Genomic DNA, 20862 nt, shown 5'->3' with positions numbered 1-20862 from the left:
ACAAGGATATATTAAAAGTGTAGACAAGATGACATGGTCAAAATGCACATGCATGCACGTGCGCGCACGCGCAAATCGTAAAATGACCAATTTACTTGATATAGACGTAACTTTTATATTTTTTGATGAAATGATTTGATTCTCAAAATATTTATATATATTAAAAGTGTAGACAAGATTACATGGTCATCATGCACATGCATGCATATGCATGCACGTGCGCGCGCATGCAATGTGTTAAATGACCAATATATTTAATATAGTCGTAATTTTTTTATTTTTTATGAAAAGCTTTGATATTAAGAATATACAGATATATTACAAGTGTAGACAAGATGATGTTGACATCATGCACATGCATGCACATGCGCGCGCGTGCAATGTGTTAAATGATTAATATACTTAATATAGCCGTAACTTTTATATTTTTTGATGAAAAGCTTTGATACTAAGAATAAACAGACATATTATAAGTGTAGACAAGATGGCATGGTCATTATGAACATGCATGCAGGTGCGCGTGCGCGCAATGCTAAGATGACCAGTATACTTGATATAGCCGGAACTTATATATTTTTGCTGAAATGTTTTGATACTGAGAATATAAAGATACATTAATAGTATAGACGGGATGACATGGTCATACTGCACATGCATGCATGTGCGCGCGCGTGAAATGGAAAAAACGACCGATATACTTCATTGCCTTATTTAATGAAGCTTACAGGAAATAAGACACCAAAAGGGAGTTGGGGAGCGTTTGGGGAACATCTGTAACGGTGTCCGTTACAATTATAACTAGTTATACTTAATTTTGAGACGAGACCTCAGGACAGTGACTGTAAGTTGACTTCTATTTCTTTTATCTATACTAATTCTTATTCTATACTTTCCGATAATTCATCGTCTTTGATTTTTAATGTAATTTTATGAAGATATACTGAGTTCAGCTTTATCATTATTAACTGAAGCTTAAAGTATAAATTCTTTGAGTATGTAAATAAAATATCAATTATGCAGAAGTGTATATAGAATATAATTATTGTTTAATAGGAGTCTATATATCAAGACCCGTTATTTTTATCGGGTGGCCCATTGTTTGAGCCTTGATCCACAATCAGGTATACCTGCTATTATTTTCTATCTATTGTGTATATATTATTGTAAATAGATTTGTGAACTATTCATTTTATTGTAATAGTTCTGTTTGGAATACCGGTAGTTCGATTTATATTCTCGTTTTCAATACGTTGATGTAAGGGAAATAACTCTTATTTCTCCATCTTTTTATTTCAATGCTCAGTATAATGTGTAATACTTTTATGATCTATCATTATAAAGTAATTCATGCCTAAATTCATGAATATCATTATAAATGTAATATGTTTGTTTGTTTTCTAAATCTTATAATTTGTTATTGATATTTTCAAGGCCTTTGTTTGTTGGTTTATAATACATTCAACATTCACAATAAACAATATATGAGAACCTTAGCCGCAGGAGTTTGTCTTCACTAAGAAAACCCTGTTATATATATATATATATATATATATATATATATATATATATATATATATATATATATATATATATATATATATATATATATCCATTTCTATTTGTTTTCTCTGTGATAACTCTTTGAAAGTTAGGAGAGTTGATTTCTTGATCATTCCAACGGAATGCAAGTTTTGCCAAGCGAAAGGTCAGTAGCTAAGAAGGCATAATATGCATGTAATTCTCATGCGGCTGTCTTTGTATCTGACTCTAAGGAGGCCTAATATGCATGTAATTCTCGTGCGGCTGTCTTTGTGTTTGACGTCAGTGGGTGGGGACTATTGAAATTGACATGTGAGGCCTCGTGTAATTTAAATCTATTAGTCTACATTTTAAAATCTAAATTTACAATTTTATTTCAAAATGAAATGGAAATATAAGGAATCACTGTCTAGTAAGTAGAGTATGCCAGGGACATCAACGACAGTTGGAAACGTGGGATAATTTTGCAAATTATCCCACGTTTCCAACTATCGTTGATGCCCTGGCATATTCTACTAACTAGACAGTGATTCCTTAAATATATTATTTTCATACATAATGAAATTTATAATTGGTTCCTAGCAATTGTCATTCAAACCAATCAAAATTCTTTTCCAAATAATGTGGTTAATCAGCTTATAGTAGGACTAACCGTAACTTTCTAATAATAGACTTTATTCTTTACATTTTGACAATCTTCCTTTAAAAAAAAATAATGTAACGAATGTAGCATTGTAAAAAAAAAAATATAACAAATGTAACCCTTTCATTCAGTCAATCCACTTAACAATCCGACTTAACAGAGAAGCATATTGGCCTCACACTTCATGCTCAGTCAATATATATATATATATATATATATATATATATATAAATATGCAAAAAATGTTATGGAGAAGGCCAGGATTTGAACCAGGGTCCTCTGAGTTGGGTGCTCTACCAACTGAACTATCTGGCCATTGGCAGTCAAACCTGCCCGACCACCACATTCTTCCCTCCTTCCAGGTCTTTGCCTCTGAAGATACCAAACCAGGCTCTCGACACCAAATGTAACTAGAAAAGAGAAAATGCTACAGACCAGACTAGGATTTGTATCTGGGCTCCCTGAATCACTATTCAGCTGCTCTACCAACTGAGCTATCTTGCCACCTGCTTTGAACTCTTCTGACCATACACAGTATCGATGAAAGTGATATATCATTTGATTTAAAAGTGAAAATTCACATCTTCAACATGTTTCAAAGACAATTTCTGCAGTTTCAAAATATATGTGAGCAACATAACTTTGTGTTGAGATGTTTATTCAACAAAAGTACTTCAATGGAAATGAAGCAAAATTAACAGTATCAGATATCTGGAAATTTTACTTGGACACAGTCTCTAGCACTCATTACAGTGACACAAAATGAATTCAAGGTTTAGACACAGCAACTCTCTCATAGTTAACTCCAATCCAGAATAAAAATTCCACAATCTCTCTTCTGTCTGCAGAAACAAGATAATTAAATGGTCTTGTATAAAAAATTCTTCCACTCTTATTTGAATGTTTCTTGATATTTGTTTTTTCCGACCCTGACAATTTCATGCCTTTGGTATGACAGAACTCTACATCACTTTCATTCCCTTCCTCCAAACTAGAATCTTCCTGTATATCAGAGCTGCTATCAGCATCAATTCCCTTCATCACCACATCTTCTCCATAGTCCTTTATGCATTGGTAATGCTTTGTAGAGATCTTCAGACATGTGAAAATGACCTTCAAAATATCATAAAGTAAATGGAATCATGTTTTTGTCATTTTGTTTTACTAGTGGTTTAGATTGAGAAACATAACAAGTTTATACTGTGTAAGTTGAATTTTTAGCGAGAAGCAAATTTAGTGATTTGTCCTCAAAAATCAGCATTTAATTTTCACAAGAAGTAATTTTAGCGAATTCATGCTGCATAGAAAGATAACGGTAGCCTATAAAATGGTATATTTTTTAGCAATATTTAAATTTAGAGATCTCAACACACTCCCTAAAAATGCCAAAATTGAATCTGCGCTAAAATTTCTATTGTTAATGATCTCTTTCTGTTTGTCTTTTCATCTGTCCTTGTCAACAAAATCTAATCAACATTTAAAAAAAAATTGTGATAATTCATATATTTTGGTCAAATGCAAGCTTTCTGTCAAGTAAAGGATATTAATTATAATACAGTTGAACCTCAGTATCTCAAACATTGATCTTGAATTCTTGGATATCTTGAAGTATTTTCTCAGTCCAAATGAGTTAAAATGAAGTTTGACTGTATACTTATCAGAAAGTTATAGTCAGGATATGATATCATTTTCATATGTGTACAAGTCTCCAAAAATGCGTAGAATAACATACTGAAGTTTTGATGCAAATGATTCCAAAAACAGCCTGTAAATCTCTGAAACAAGAGTGCTGAAAGTCCAGCAGCAGTTCTCCAGCATGCTGACCAAGAATGTTATTGTCTATGGCTTGGTGAATATCAAACAGTGCGCAATCAGACAGGGGACATGTCCTCACCTGAAACAAAAGTTAGAAAATGAAATGATTAATGTTTCTTGTGACTGTAAAAATATGTGTGACTAGACAAATGCATTTTACTTGCTTGCTTGCTCCCATTACCGTTATATGTTTCATCGCTCCCCTGCAGTGATTCATTTTTTGTTCTCTAACTTGTTAGAGATTTAGAACACATATTATGTCATCATGTTGTTTTATGTTATAAAATTTTTTAAGTGTTTCACTCAGTCATGATGCACAAATAGATTTGAGGAATTTTAGTAAGGTGAGAAAAAGGTTCATTAGTTACTGATCTTCTCCAACTCTCATTCCTTAACTTTGTAATTGTGAATAGACACTTGGCAAGTCAATTTCAGCTGATAGCAAAAAAAGACTTTTTCATAAAGAATAAGAAGTGAGTCTTCTGTCTGGTACCAATACCATCTATATACATGTATCAGATACACCTACAACCATTTAGATGTTAAATCCAACAAGAGGCCCATGGACCACATTGCTTACCTTGCTATTCTTCTTCAGCAGATTTTTTCCTGTATATTCCTATGTAAACTTTGATTTCGTATTATGGATCCAACCTACCCAGAAAAGGGAGTGGGGGATAATTTTAACAAACTTGAATCTACACTTCCTGAGGATGCTTTCATTTTAATATGATTAACTGTGTCTTTGCTGTTCTTCAGATGATTTTTAAAAAAAATATCCTATATATTCCTATGTAAACTTTGATCACTATTGTGGTACCACCCTATCCCTGGGTCAAAATTTGAACAAACTTGCATCTACACTATCTGAGGATGTGTCCATATCAATATGACTAATCATGCTTTTGATAAGAAACTTACCTTTGCCACATTTATAACAAAAAGTGAAGGAGTTGAGAATGTAGGAAGTGTCAGATGTAGATCTGGTGTGCTGGTTACTGTAATGTCTTTGATCTTCATGACTGATTTCCTAATTCCTCCTCTCCTAAAATATTAAAAGCAGAGATTTGTTCTGTAAGCCTTCTTTGTATCTGAAATATGTTTTAATAAAAACACTCCCTTTCAAAAGAGTAAAAAATAAGTATCGTTTTATTTATGAATAATGCTCTCACAATTTCTTCTGTGTAACCCCCCCCCCCCCCCCCCCCCCAATTTTTAACCAATACTCATACATCTAAGTAAAAATACATGTATTTACTGGGAAGTGTATTTTAAAGGAAAACAGTTTTTCTCAAAATAATGACATGAGACAGTGGTTTGACTTTATTTGTTAGTTCCATGTTAAAAGATATTAGAGAGCTTTAAAATTGTGTTGTCTAAAAACAATTTTATCTCAGTTACACTCACTAATTATACCTTGATAATAACAAAAATATTTCAAGGAATTTTGAACACAATTCTGAGTAGGCTTCTTCTGGAATCTCTGAAGGTGTGTAACTATTACTTCGCCACATCTCTTCTTGCACATGCTCCTTCAATGTCCTGTAGAAATTGATTAATCCAGCAAAACTCCTGATGTGTTCTCTGGAAAAAAAATCACAAGGCAATAATCACATTGAAAATCATTGATACACTACCATTTTAACTTAGTCAAGTAACTGAAACACACCATAAAATTAGCTATACATGCAGGGTTCACTGCTAGTAAAAGTTGTCAGCTAGCCCTGCCAAAGATCTACTTGTCCGAGAAAAAATAACTGTTTTTAATAAATTTGGTTTCATTAATTATGTGACAAGTACCTCGTAACCATAACTTCGATCACGAATTCTGCATCTTGGCTTGTTACACTTTGCTTCCAATTCTTTTAATACATTTGAGATAGATTGTATGTAAATTTTAATAGCGATTCTCTGTAACCACTTAAACTTCTTTGCCAAGCATGGTCACCGATTTTGATGAAACTTTGCCCATTATTACAACTTGACACCAGAAACATATATCAAATAAAATTTCGTTGCTATGTGTCTTGGTTGCCATGGTAACAGCCAGAAAAGTTGAAAAAATTGAGATTGTCAGCCACTTTAAATCTTTATTAAGCCTTAATAAAGACTAAGAAAAACAAACAAACCATTCTCCCAAAGACTTGACACCTTGTTGCCACTTATGCTATAAAGAAACTACTTAAAATTTATCTCTAAGTAAGTGGTAACCATGGGTACATTTGGAATACATTTTAGATGCTGAAAAATGCTGAAAAACGCTCTTTAGCCACAAATGATAGATGTTACATTATCAAACTCAATCAACAACGTAAGAAAAACAATGAAAAATATTTGACCTCATGTAATTAGGTATTGGCAATATTATTCTAAAAATAACTTTCATGGTTGCCATGGTAACACAGTGTCACCATGCAAAATCTGTTGCTATGTTTGGGTTAATGCTACTATCGTGAGGGAAAAACAATAAAATTCATGATTGGCACATATGCATCCTTAGGACCTTGCAACACTGACAACATACGAAAAATTGAGATTAATTGTTACTTTGCAGTGTAACCATGGAAACAACGTACTAGTTGTTTAAAGTGATATTTTTTTGCTGCTTTAGGAATTTACTAACCTTTTAATCAAGAAAAATATCATTTGAATCACCTTGAATAGTACTTATCTCGTAGAACTAAAGTTGAATATCATATATTGATAAAGGTTGTTGAAAAATACAACAATGTTGCTATGGTTACCAAGAAGAGAAAATGTTCGATTTTGTTAATTTTTTGTAAATATTAGACCCTATGTGCCAGCTTTTTGCATCCAGTTAGAGATTGGGTGATGGTCAAAATTGAAAGTCAGGTTAGTTGTTCATATATATCAATCATTAAAGTTTTGGGAATCTACATACAACGGTACGTATCCAAGGAAACAGAGTATTTTTCAGATTTTTATGCATGTTTTTTCGCCTTATTTCCATAGCAACGCACTATTTAAAGAATTGAAATTGAATTTTTTGAAGTGTGAAAATTAGGGTCACACCAAGGCCTTTAAAAACTGATTATCAGTTATATAGAAATATGCTTTTTAAAAAGATAGGATAAGATTAAAACACTAAGAGAGTAAATTTAAAATCCCTTCGTGGTATTAAAACCATGGCAACCATTGCCAACCTATAAGCAATATCATATTTTGTCCTTGGTACATGTTACAAGGATCTCTTCTCTATTATTTGCTTGCATTTCAACCTATAATTGTTTTTATTCTTAAGTGTATGACTTCATAAAATTAAATGAACAAAATTATTACTTTTGAATACTTTGTTTCCATAGTAACGTATGTTATAGATGATTTACCAAACATGTTTATCATGCATTTAAGACACCAGGCCTTCAACTTTCAAAAACAGTCATTGCCACTTGTTTGCTTTGCTGCAAACGTTAACTGTGGGACTCTGAAGATGTTGAAAAATGCCATTTTTCAAACTTCAGGACATGTTGCTATGGTAACCATGAAACGTAGCAACCAATTTTTGCCTGATTTGAGTTTACGGTATCAAAGACTTTTATGATAGAGAGTTTGGAGAAATTCTGAGACTATGCGTGCCACAGCTACTATATAAAAGTTCAAGTCATTACAGAGAATGGCTCTTAATTATTTGGAAATTTAACACATCCAGCTGGGGCATCGATACATGCATTTTTGTTTGTCCACAGCAAAATTTGTGCACCTCCGGTGGTCGGGCTACTGTTATTTCAAACACCGCTTGGTCTCAAAATAGCATGAATACTGTAAACATTAAATTGAAGGGTTGAAAGTTGACAATTTCAGCGTTTTAGAAATATGGCAAGTTCAGTCTTTAACAGTCTACTAGTATTTAACACTGCTTTTAACAAGAATGAGAAAGTTGACGAGTTGATTGAAACTTTGATAAATTTTACTCATTCATCAACTATCAACATTTGACCTAGCTGCAGAACTGTAGCATTATGGTTTTATATTTTAGTCTTTGACCATATTGACTACAAATCCTGTAATGTAAATCAGCAAGGGGTGATACTGAAATTCATCATTTTTAAAAATGATGATTTCTAGTCATAAAATTGATTTTTAATAAATAAATGACCAAAATTCATCATTTTTTAAAATAATGATGAAAAACAGTCATAACTATTTGGAGTTTATTTTAAAATATAGAGTTACTTTTAATAATAAATATGACTGTATTTCATCATTTAATTATTTTTATCAAATTGTTTGGTCTGGGCGCACTTAATTATCTCGTTAGTTTTACAGGGCGCACTAATTTATTTTGGTTGCAGTTGTTTGTCAAGGTGTTTCTCTACACATGGGTCCATGGCAGGATAGTGTACTATATCTTATTACTTTAGTAAATGGGTTGGAAGAATTAACTAGGGAATGGAAATATGATGAAAACAAGTCATATTTACAAAAATAATAAAAACATGTACATTATGTAGTTAGTAGAAATGACAATTATCAATCATTTTTAAATATGATGGATTTCAGTCTCACCCCTGACTGTAAATAAAGTACAATTTATGGCGCAGGATTTTCTGCACACTTTGGGGATGTATTTCGCCACTTTCCAGCATTGGTCAATTGACAACCTTTCATTTCATAATTCTAAAACATATTCTATAACCAACCTGTATATTTCATCCACCTCCTAGCCTGCTCTACAAGCCAATAAACTTACTTGTTGTGAATTTCATTTGTAAGACATTGTCTCATAAAGTTATAGAGGGAAACACTCTCTTACACCAGTTGACCCCAGAGAAAAAAACTTCTGTAAATGTGAAAGTCGTCTATTAAGTTTTATCATATTTACATGTACAAACCCACCCTTTAGAAACCATTGGTCTGCATGTCTCATTCAGAATCTTTACAGCATCACAGCATTTCCTCCACACAAAAGGCCAGTCTGCAGCAACTGTCCAGTCCCAACCTGTTGTCATTTCCACGCCGTGTTTATCTATCATTTCACTGGTCTGCGCCACTAAAGAATCTACCAATGTCTTCTCTTCACCTTCCAATGGGTGGATAAATCCATACCTATTTTTTCCTTTGCATGAACTAAACATTTCATAGAAATCTGAAAATTCAGATGTTTCTTTTTCGTAAAACAAACCATTAGCTTCAGCTTTATCCAATGTCCAACTTGATACACATGTTTTGTGAATGTTTTGTTTACCATTTTTAGAACAAGTTGTGCATGAGGATTTGGAGGTGTGTCTCGTTTTCTTTAGTTTATGTTCATATTTTGATGAACATAAAACTCTTTTCTTCCCTAATGGAGTGGATGACATTTCATAACTTCAAAGAATATCACTCTTTTAGTCTATCACTTACCACTTAAACTTCCGGTATGAAAATTTTAGATAACCCGTTCGTCAATCATGACTGAAATTAAAATACTGAAAGTACCGAAAAGCGGTTATCAAGCTACTTGAAATTCCCCCCCCCCCCCCCAAAAAAAAATTCTCTCTATCAGTTGATGCCATAAAAAGCATATTCAATAATTTCCTTATCACAAAATCGTAAAAACCTTTGAGGTGGCTGCATGCACCTTGAAAAAATAACCTAACAGATTAAGGAGGCTGGGGGGTCAACAAATTAACCATCAGATATAACTTATTTTTTTTAGATATGATATCTTAAGCTGTCAACTATCATTTGGCAAAGAAAAAATCCATACATTTTAGTTTTAAAATTTGATCATTTTTTTTATATCTTTATATGGAGCTCTTCTTCTAAGGGAGATCAATTTAGTCTAAAAATGGCCACGACCACCCAGCCCTCTTAAGACCCTTAGTTTCAAACCAGGTTGAATTTCTTTACTGGCTGCTAGAGTGAGCAGAGTGCATGGTTGTTTTATTCTTAGTACATGTATACCAGTATCACCTTAAACTACTAGACCATAGATTTATAAATACGTTTAAATGGACAAGTTGTCGGTAGGCATTCTGTATTTTTAAGGTTTGTTAGCCTCTAGCTGTTTGCAATATATGTACATAATGAAATTTGCTATTGACCTTATTGGAAGTAAGAGAAATAAACAAGACAGTGTGGTCAAAGAAACCTATTTAATTTGACCATGCGCGGCACAAATGTACAAATAAATCACAGAAAAAAAAAGTATATGACAATCATGAACTTGGCTCAGAGTCTTCTACACTACACTTAAGGGACACATTCATGAAACCAGCTATTTAATTATGCAACACACTTGATATTTATACAGTGTCTATTCATTTTAAAGAACACATCCTTCTGATTTCTTCTCAAATTCTGAAAAGAAAATCATGAAAATTTCACCAAATTTTCAAAGTTGTTAACACATGTTTAATCATGCTTTCGAGTACCATATCAACTGAGGCTTTCTACGAAAATTTTACTGAAATAAATGTTGTAATTGTCAGGAAGCGATAGGACATTGAGACATTGAAAGCTGTCTTTATGTAATCAATAAAAGTTTTAGAAATGTTTGCTTAAACTTTTCAGTTTAATGTTAAACTGATGAAAAAAAAAAAAAAAAAAAAAAAACGGCAGCAATTAATTCAATTTCGAACACACAGTTTTCGGATGTCTTTCAGGAGTCTACAAGTCTGTCGAATCAACACAGGAACATCAGCCAGGACTATTCCACCAAGAACTAGGGCTATGAAGGCAGCTCCCACGTAACCTGTTACAGAGGCTGATGATCGCTCATCGTCAGCGCTGATCTTCTTGTTTACGGTTGAGGAGAGTTTTTTTGTGTTCACGCTGAGGAGGCGTTTGAGTTGAGCCAGCCTTTGACTCAGTTCATAGTACTGTCTCAGCTGGTTTGTTTCATTGTTCCAGTACTCGATTTTGTCCATGTAATCACATGAACAGGGACACATGACTTCTGTGAATATCAAGAAAATGATCTTGTTACTTAACTCAATTTCCAGAAATTAAGAATTTTTGTGTGATTAATTTCCTATAAATTACATACAAATTGAAAATTTCAATATCTAAGTGAGAAGTCCGAATGAAACATAATCACACAGCTATGTTGAGACTAATTTTGGAAGTCATTCATTTAGTTATGAATAATATAATTGAAAAACACAATTTGAATAAAATTAAGACGACTTATGAAAAAGTTTAGCTGTCGCTTTTCAATTGAATTTAAAGTTTTCAAACACAATTTCGTATTGTTACCGGGCGTCGATACAGTATCGTATTAAAAATTAAAAATTCATTATCAAATAACTGTTCTGAAACTTGAGGGAAGTCAGTGCAAAACTCTATCAAGGTACACTCCATGCAAACATTTTTGTTAAGAATACGAGGGCTTTCCAAAAAACTTCGTGGACAATGGCGTTATTTAGTGCATGTCAAACGTTGCAATATTCGATTTTTTCCATTTGTATTGTATAACTTTCCATTTGTATTGAATAAATTTTATTTGTATTGTATAATTTTTCATTTGTATTGTATAATTCTTCATTTGTATTGTATAATTTTCCATTTGTATTGTATATTTTTTATTTGGATTCTATAATTTTCCATTTGGATTCTATAATTTTCCATTTGGATTGTATAACATTTATTTGTATTCTATATTTTCCATTTGTATTGTAAAAAATATCATTTGTATTGCATAGTTTTTTTTAATTTGTATTCTATATTTTTCATTTGCATTGTAAAATTTCTTATTTGTATTGTACAATTTCTTATATTTGTATGCGATAATTTTTCATTTGTATTATATCCGAGAATTGTTTATTTATTTTATGAAGGATTTTATTGGTCAAGTTTAAGTCTGTTAAGTATTCAAAACGAGCGAGATGTTTCAGATGCCCAGCACAAACTAAGTCTGGTGACCTTCCCACAATTCCGTTCGCGTACTCTCTACAAACTCAAACTGGGCTCCTCTATTTACGTGCATACCAAGGGACGACCATTTGATTCTCGAGGGGGGGGGGGGGGATTTTGTCGAATCCGATTATTTATTTTCATTCTCTAACAGGAGAGAATATTTATTTCCAATAGGAACAGCTACAAGGAGAAAATGAAAAAAAGAAAATCTGCCCAAACTCGAATAATCGCAGAATATTTCAAGTTCATTATAATCAGTTTTCAGACGGTGTGTTCAATTTGGGAGAAGCTACAAGAAGTGAAAGTGAAGAAAATACGAAATTCCGTACGTTAAGTATAAAACTATGAATCTGGCTTAACGTTATTTTGGGTTCTGTGTTTTGAATATACAAAGCATTTTTGCTGATATATATATATACACGAGTTATATGACATATATATATCATGATGTACATAAAAATATTATTGCACTCGCATGCGTGTTTCTTTATATAAACGAAATTATTATATGATTGAATAATTCCCACTTTTCTGATTGGCTGAGATCCAACAATGTTAGAAAAATACTACGTTATATTGACCTGCACGTGACATTCCAGGTCAATATAAGGAATTATTTCCAGACCAAAAATAGATAATCATATATAATAAAACAGTTATTGCTGTTTTTTGAGCCCTAAGCCCGAAGGGCTCGGTGAATATTGTACTCCTTAGGTGTCTAAATCATCGTATTGACCTCAAAAAACAGGAATAATTGTATAATATTATATGTGTCCAAGGCGTTTTGGAAAACCTTCTTGCAAACAAATTATACATGTCTTTTTCATATAACAGTGTTGCCAATCCTAAGTGACAGAGTGATATAAATCTATCCGTATTTTTTTTAATGCTTTTTGAAACCTCACTGAATCTTAATACTCACTGAATCTTCACTAGCGCAAGACCAAAGACAACAGAGAGAGAAAAAGAGAGAATTTAAAGCCGAGTCCACACCTTATTGATTATACTTCATTAAAGATAGACTCTTTGCTAAAGTTGCATCCAAATTAGTTCTTAACTATTTTAAGGATAATCAGACAAACGACAAACAGACACGGACAAGACAAAACATTATTTTACACTTTATCATATCTGGGAAGGTAAACTTGCAACTTTTTGACTGTTAATTTTCAAAAAGCATATTTCAAAACAAAGAGAAAAATATATTCATTGTTGAAAATCCTACCATTGCATTGGAAAATGGAGTCGCGGTAGACCTACTTATAATAAGGAAATGCAATCAGAACAGTGAATATCTGGAGGTAAAACGTCCATTTTTTTTATCATTAAAGGACAGGAATAAGAATGCAAATAAAGAATCCTGTAGTAATATTCACCTTGCACTGAGGGATGCAGCATTGTTGTGGGTGCGGTCTTGTGGGTGTTGTAATATTCACCTTGTGCTGAAGCATGCAGCATTGTTGTGGGTGCGGTCTTGTGGGTGTTGTAATATTCACCTTGTGCTGAAGCATGCAGCATTGTTGTGGGTGCGGTCTTGTGGGTGTTGTAATATTCACCTTGTGCTGAAGCATGCAGCATTGTTGTGGGTGCGGTCTTGTGGGTGTTGTAATATTCACCTTGTGCTGAAGCATGCAGCATTGTTGTGGGTGCGGTCTTGTGGGTGTTGTAATATTCACCTTGTGCTGAAGCATGCAGCATTGTTGTGGGTGCGGTCTTGTGGGTGTTGTAATATTCACCTTGTGCTGAAGCATGCAGCATTGTTGTGGGTGCGGTCTTGTGGGTGTTGTAATATTCACTTTGTGCTGAAGCATGCAGCATTGTTGTGGGTGCGGTCTTCGTATTCTCTAGTAGAAATGAACAACAATTATTCCAATAAGAAAGATAATCGTAAAATATTTAAAATTTCAATATTTTTTAATTTAATTTTTAAATTCGAGATATAATAGTATATTTAATATTTCGGTCTTTCAAAAATAGATAATCCTATTTGTGTATATATGTGTGTATTTTAATTCATTCTTACTGTTTGTGGTAAATCTGTTAGCTGAAAGAGTGATTGACTAAAAGACTGGCTGATTGGTTTATCAATTTTTACTTCCAAGAGATAATTATTTATTAATTTATATCAGTCAGGGTTTTTTCTCCTGACAAGAATTTTGAAGACCTTATCTAAAAATCCATTACTTTCACTTTTAATGCTAAAATTTATGTGAAGGCAAAGTTGTTATATAATGTTTCAAAGTTTTGGGTGTAATATCGCCCAAATTCAATCCTAGAACTTTGTTGAACATCCTTTTATTTTATCATGCTTTATGAATAAGGACTCTTTAGAGCAATGTTGACAACACAAACAAGCGAAGGCTAAGAAAGAAAAGCCGTTATTTGATAATTGAAAAATGAAAAAGGGGTGAAGATAATAAACAGTGATCGATCTCATAAAAACTTCAAATAATACAAGTCTGTGAACAGGGCATATAAGCACGGACCCCTGGAAGTTTCAGAGGTGGGATCAGGTGCCTACGAGGAGTATGCATCCCTGTTGACCGGCCACATCCGCCGTGAGCCCTATGCATTGATTAAGTAGACGAAACATTCCGTAGTCAAATTTATTATAAAAACAAACGTCTAACAATTGGTAAGGAACTAGTCAGCCAAAATACGACCCATTGGTTGGCTATATTTGATTATAAGGTCATTATAACGACAATGGATTTTACGAAATGCCTGAATGCCGAGTTGAAGGCTACGGCAAGTGTTTTCTTGCAATTTCGACAGCAGAATAGCATGCACGATTTATTTAAAACCGTCCACACTTATTTCTGACTAAACTACATGACTGTATGAAATATGGAGATAACGAACAGCAATCAAGCTCAAAAGTCCATTGAAACAATACAAATTTGGAGCAGATCAAGCAAGGACCTCTTAAAGCATCAGAGGTGGGATCAGGTGCCATGGAAGAGTTAGCATCCCCTGTCGACCAGTCACCCATTGTCATGATCGGGCAAAAGGAAAAAAACGCAGACAATTCATTGCAGAAACAATGGCCCAACAATCTACACGAAAAACGCCAGCCGGCACTCGATCCAGCGACAGACTGTACCTGCCGACCAGTCCACTGCATCGAACCATAGAACCCTCGAAATGCTGACCCCAAACGAGACTGCCGACATTCTTGTTTCATCACCTTGTTTGTCAATAGCCTGCCTTGATTTAGAAATTGTTCGTACGTGGAGCATGCTCCGACGTAACAAACAAACCTGGAGACACAAACTCCATATGTAGGCGATAAGGGCATACACACAAAAACAAGAATATCCGACAGTAGAAAAGTTAAAGTCATCACGTTTATCATAAAGTTTTGCCGCTAGGTTACCATTTACATCTATTTCTAGATCTAGTAAAATATCCAAATATGAAACAGATGTTCCAGACTTGTGGTATTCTTTATTTCGATTTCAGAGGGACATATCGAATCAAGCTAGGAATGAAAATGAATATTGTTAATTGATTAAGTGTCGTCGATATATCCAAATGCTGAACCGAAGGCCACAGCAAGAGACCTCCTCTTTTCATGTAGATTGATTGATTGATTGTATGTTGTTTAACGTCCCTCTCGAGGATTTTTCATTCATATGGAGACGCCACCACTTGCCGGTGGAGAGCTGCAAATTTTGTCATATACTCGGCACTTATTGCCATTGAGCAGTGAGGGATCTTTTTCGTGCCAGCACCTACTTCGACACGGGGCCTTGGTTTATACGGTCTCATCCGAAGGACCGGTCTCCACGTCCCACAGTGGGATTCGAACCTGCGACGTAAGGATCAACTCCTTACTTCGCGACTCTAGAGCAGACGCTCTAACCACTGCGCCACGCGGGCAACTCTTTTCATGTAGAAGTCTACTTCATATGAATACAAAGATAGGTCTGCTAATAAGTAGTATCATTCAAAGATATTTGATAAAGAAAAACAATGCTAAAGGTTTCTAGAGAAACATATGATTAGTATATTGAATGTAAACGCTTTAATTACATATGATAAAACAATTTTCTATTTGGTAAAAATAATGAGAAGAGCCACAGATTATGTTAGTCATGTTGAAAAGATTTTACTATTATGGATATCGAACTCGATGGGCTCTAGAAAAAACTTCGAGATATCCGAGGGTTCAAGATATTGAGGGTAAAATACTGAAAGATAAAGTGCGTAGGAATTCCAGATCACTTTGACATATCCATGGTATTCGAGATATCAGTGTTCAAGATACTGAAGTTCAACTATAAGGCCAAAATGTAGCTAACTAATAACATACCAGTTACTGTTAGCTGTTTTGTGGAAGGTGACTCAACTTCTGTTGTTGGCTCCGTTGTTGGCTTACTTGTAGGATCAAACGAACTATCCACACCTAGAGATTCATTAAATTGAAATCAATTGACAAGAACTTAACAATAGCCTCTATTTGCTTCAAGAAATTCAAAATGAGCACATTTACATTTTAAAAAATATTAACTTGTTGATGTTTGAAATTTCATTCCATGTAATTTAATAGAAGTCATGTTAATTTAATTTTAAAATCAACACGTTTTGTAACCACGGCGCAACTCTGTAACGTCAAAAATATACCGTCATGAGGTTCTCAAAAATACTCTTCCTTTACATTTCATACAGTATTGCCCAATACTAGTGCACTCATTAAAAACGTTTCTCTATCATTTGAAATCTATTTTGCTTACAATTGTTCCAGTAACATCCTTTTGTTTGTCAATTTGATATTTTTTTTACTGCGTATCTATGCTTTCACAAGATGAGCAACTGTGAAGCGCCCAACTCATATCATGAAGTTACTAGTATTCTTCAATGTTTTTGATAAGATTTTTAAGATAATCCTGTTTCTCACAGATCACCATCGTCTTATACAGAGTCTCTATCATTCAGATACTGCCTGTACCATGTAAACTACACATGCATGGCTCACTTTTGACATATATCCTACTTTCTCCAGCATTTTCAGAGTTTTTTCTGGAGTTTTCCAGAGTACAGCATAAAACTGTATGGTTAACTGCTTCTCCGTGACGCTCTCTGACGTCATATTTTTTTGCCCTTTTCAATGATGACTACTTATCTTATAAAATGAAATATATGGAGATAACGAACAGTAATCGAGCTCAAAAGTCCATTAAACAATACAAAATAGGAGAAGAGCAAACACGGACCTCCAAACATCAGAGGTGAGATCAGGTGCCATGGAGGAGTGAGCATTCCCTGCCGACCGGTCACACCCGCCGTGTGCTCCTTGTCATGATCGGGAAATAACTGAAAAATCCGTCAACAATTCAGTGTGTAAATAATGGCCTAACTATTAGTATGAAAAACGTCAGTCAGCATTTGACCCAATGATAAATTGTATTTGCTGACAAGGTCATTGTATCGACCATAGAACTTACGAAATGATGACTTTAAACGAGACTGCTGATATTCTTGTTTCATCAACTTGTTTGTCAATAATTTACCTCGTTTTAGAAATTGTACATACGTAGAGCATGCTCTTGCGTATCGAATCAACTGAGAGATATATACCCCGTATGCAGGTGATGAATGTATATTGCTACATAAGTAAGGGAAGCTGACGATTGAAAAGTTAAAGTCATCACGTTTATCATAAAGCTTGGTTGTTAGATTACCATTACCGTCTTTTTCAAGTAAAATATCCAAATATGAAACAGATGTGTCAGACTTTGTGGTATCTTTTATCTCAAGCTCACCGGGATATATCGTATAGACATAAGAATGGAAATAGCCATTGTTAATTGACAATACGTCGTCGATATATCTAAATGTCGAGTTGAAGGCCACAGCAAGTGTTTTCCTCTTTTCACGTAAAAGATTTTGGACAAATTCTGCTTCATATGAATACAAAAATAGGTCTGCTAATAACGGGGCGCAATTGGTACCCATGGGAATTCCAATAGATTGTTGGAAGACCTAATCTCCAAAAGCCACATAGATATTGTCAATCAGAAACTCAAGCATCTTTTTAATGTCAACTTCAGAGTACTTGTGTATACAATCAGAATGTTTTTTTAACAAAATAATTTTGCAAATGACCAATGACAAGGTAAGTAAATTTACGAGTTCCATTTTTATTGAAAAAGCAGCTGTCAATGATATCAAAAAGCCTGGACTTTAATTTATCTTGGGGAATGGTTGTGTATAAAGTTGAAAAATCGTAAGTTTTTAAGCTGTTGATTTAGGTAAAATCTTGTGATTTCAAATTTTCCAAAAGTTCCTTGGAGTTTTTAAGGATCCACATCTGATTTACACCACTTCTCGAATATATTGTTGCACAGTACTCGTGAAGTTTCCCCTTCACTACTGCTAATATCTTAGTGAGGAGTAAAGAAAGAGGCTTAGTTGAACATTTACTGGAACCCGCTATGTGTCTTTGTTTGTAAGGATTTTTATGAAGTTTCGGAATCCAATATAAATATGGTAATTCAAATTCATTTTGGTTGTTTGGAATATTAAAAATATTCAAAACTGACATATGATTTTGAAGAATGTCTTTAGAAAAGGAAACTATGAGTATAAGTTGGATTACCACTTGTAGAATTAAATCCAAGTTCCTCTAAAATACATTTAATATAATGAGCCTTACAAACAAAGACAATGTTGTTACCTGCTTTGTCAACAGGGACCAGTACGTACTGATCATGTAATTTATCTAATTCTATTTTCACTTCTGGATTATTGAATACAGAAGGATAGATGGTTAAAACTGATTTCTTTTCAACGAAGCAAAATATTAAGTCATTATTTGGAATATGAAACGATGTAACAATTCTTAATTTGAACAAGTAGGACTTTTTCCGTTTTAGTGTCATTTTACTGAAGATATGACTTCAGATATTATTTGGTATTTTGATTGTGATTTGACCTGCTCCGTGGTCCGATTTTGCATTTTTTTAAATCTAAATATATTTTTTTAATAAATCATGGTATTTTAAAAATGTTAGTACACGTCATTTGAATTCATCGTTAAAATATTTCTACCAAATTTGGGGTATAATATAACGTTAAGTAAAAAAGTTATTACGGTAGTCCACGAACTTTCCGAACAACCCTCGTATATATATATATATATATATATATATATATATATATATATATATATATATATATATATATATATATATATATATATATATGACATCAAATAACTCTATAAAATTTAATTACCTTCAATCAGCAGTTTGCACTTTGTTTCATCTGGAATTAAAAAAAAATACAACCTCTACAGAATATTTATTTAAGGTCATCTTTAAAAAAGTTTGCTTGCCCTCTCCCGATAAAAAAAATGGGTAAGTAGGTAGAGGAGTATTTTTTATTTAAAAACACTTGCAAATATGAAGGTAAAATAGTTATCAATGGGATGAGAAAACTTGGGAATGAATAAAAGTATAATTGTTTCCAGTAGGTAAAAGAAGTTTTGAGTAAAGCCGTTTTAGCCACTGCGTCGGGAGAGGGCAAACAAGATTTTTTTCTTTGGATAAAATGTTTCTATAATAATATCAAATCCTGTGTTATTCAAAGTGGGATTGTGTCACAGTATTTCTGCCTTGAAAGGGGTTGTAGATAAGGTGGTCCTATTCCACCATACCTTTGTTTACTTTGTGCAGAGATTCTAGGTATTTTGATTAGAAAAAATAAAGATATAAAAGGTATAACAATTGATGGTGAAGAATACAAGTTGTCACAATATGAAAGATGTATTTTCCAGTTGGTGTAAAGAATATCGAACTAAAACTATGGATGATGGTTTAACCCCTCCTCAAGAACACATATAGCATAATCCAGATGTTACTATCGGTGACCAGGCAATTTTTATCAAAAGTTACTTTAATTCAGGCATAGTTTTTTATCAATAATTTGCTAGATGTAAATGGGGATTTCTACAGTTTTGAATTCATACAAAATATCATTAAGGTAAACACAAACTATGTTGAATATGCAGGATTAAGGATGGCAATTAGAAAGAGGCTCGCAAGTAAGTTTGCCAAAACTATGAAAATTAGATATTTAGGCTTTAAAAAAGTTATTACCGAAAGAATTGGAGTAGAAAAGTTTCTCTTGTTAAAAAATTGTAAATATAATAAATTTGAAAGACACTGACAGGAAATAGTTGAAAAACTCTAAAATTTGCTCACCACAAATTATTACATGAAGTATGTGCCCCCCTCTCATCTCTTTTTCCCTCTCTCCTCTCTATCTCTTCTCTCTCTCTCTCTTTGTAAACTTTCACACTAGTTTTTTTAAATTGTCTCTTTTCTTTATTTCATATGGTCTTGTACATTTATTTATATATACGTTTATGTGTATTTTATGTAATATGTGTGAAAGTACAATAAAAAAATAAGAAGGCCTAAGATTATTTTAAAGAGTTGGTGCGATATATTTAGAAAAAAAATCTTTTCTTATTTTCATAATTATTATGAAATTTGATAAAAAAAAAAATCATTTGGAAACACAACTTTATGCATGTACCAATTATTGTTTGAAGAAGTCAATGATATCTGAAATTTAAGTCTATAAACATTGAACTTTAGACATACCCTTTTATGAACATAGTACTGGAACAATTGACTTGAACATACAAAAATGTATTTTATTGACTACGTGAAAAAGATTGGAATTAACTTCTTGGAACTTCTACTTCTAGTTCCTCTACAATGATATATTACAATATGTCGTGCAAATTAAAGAAAAATAATACAAATGATACAAGTGAAATGCTATTAAATAATATATTAACTTAGAGAATCTACATGTTTCGTCAATAAATTCATGAACATCAGCAAAAATACTGTAATTTATCTGTAAACATTGTTAAAGGCAAAATTACGTCACACATTATAACGGATTATTATCATTAGCTATAGTGACCAATTCAAGCATGAACAAGCGATTGAAAAGATTACTTCTAGCATTTGAAGTGTTTTCCACAA

At 33.2% G+C, this 20862-nt stretch overlaps 1 protein-coding gene across 1 annotated transcript; it reads right to left on the bottom strand.

Annotated features, from left to right (window-relative positions):
* Positions 1-2887: 2887 nt before the first annotated feature.
* On the bottom strand, positions 2888-9336 carry LOC133180192 (uncharacterized). The gene is made up of 5 exons (XM_061314761.1): positions 8855-9336; positions 5414-5581; positions 4919-5042; positions 3915-4076; positions 2888-3295 (listed from the first exon to the last, which is right to left on the bottom strand). The coding sequence occupies exons 1-5, from the start codon at positions 9316-9318 to the stop codon at positions 2951-2953; spliced, it is 1263 nt and encodes a 420-aa protein (XP_061170745.1). The 5' UTR covers positions 9319-9336; the 3' UTR covers positions 2888-2950.
* Positions 9337-20862: the final 11526 nt, after the last annotated feature.

Source organism: Saccostrea echinata, unplaced genomic scaffold (assembly GCF_033153115.1).
Source record: "Saccostrea echinata isolate AGI-Se365-2 ecotype Australia unplaced genomic scaffold, CSIRO_AGI_Sech_v1 ptg000001l, whole genome shotgun sequence".
Lineage (NCBI taxonomy): Eukaryota > Metazoa > Mollusca > Bivalvia > Ostreida > Ostreidae > Saccostrea > Saccostrea echinata.
This window is presented reverse-complemented; position numbering and strand designations above follow the sequence as displayed.

Excerpts from the sequence above, each read along its gene's own strand:
- LOC133180192 (XM_061314761.1), bottom strand. The coding sequence starts at position 9,318 with ATGTCATCCACTCCATTAGGGAAGAAAAGAGTTTTATGTTCATCAAAA. Across the intron at positions 5,043-5,413 it reads ATATTTTTGTTATTATCAAG|GAGAGGAGGAATTAGGAAAT; the intron begins GTATAATTAGTG and ends TTAATATTTTAG. Across the intron at positions 3,296-3,914 it reads TCATTTGCATCAAAACTTCA|GTCATTTTCACATGTCTGAA; the intron begins GTATGTTATTCT and ends GATATTTTGAAG.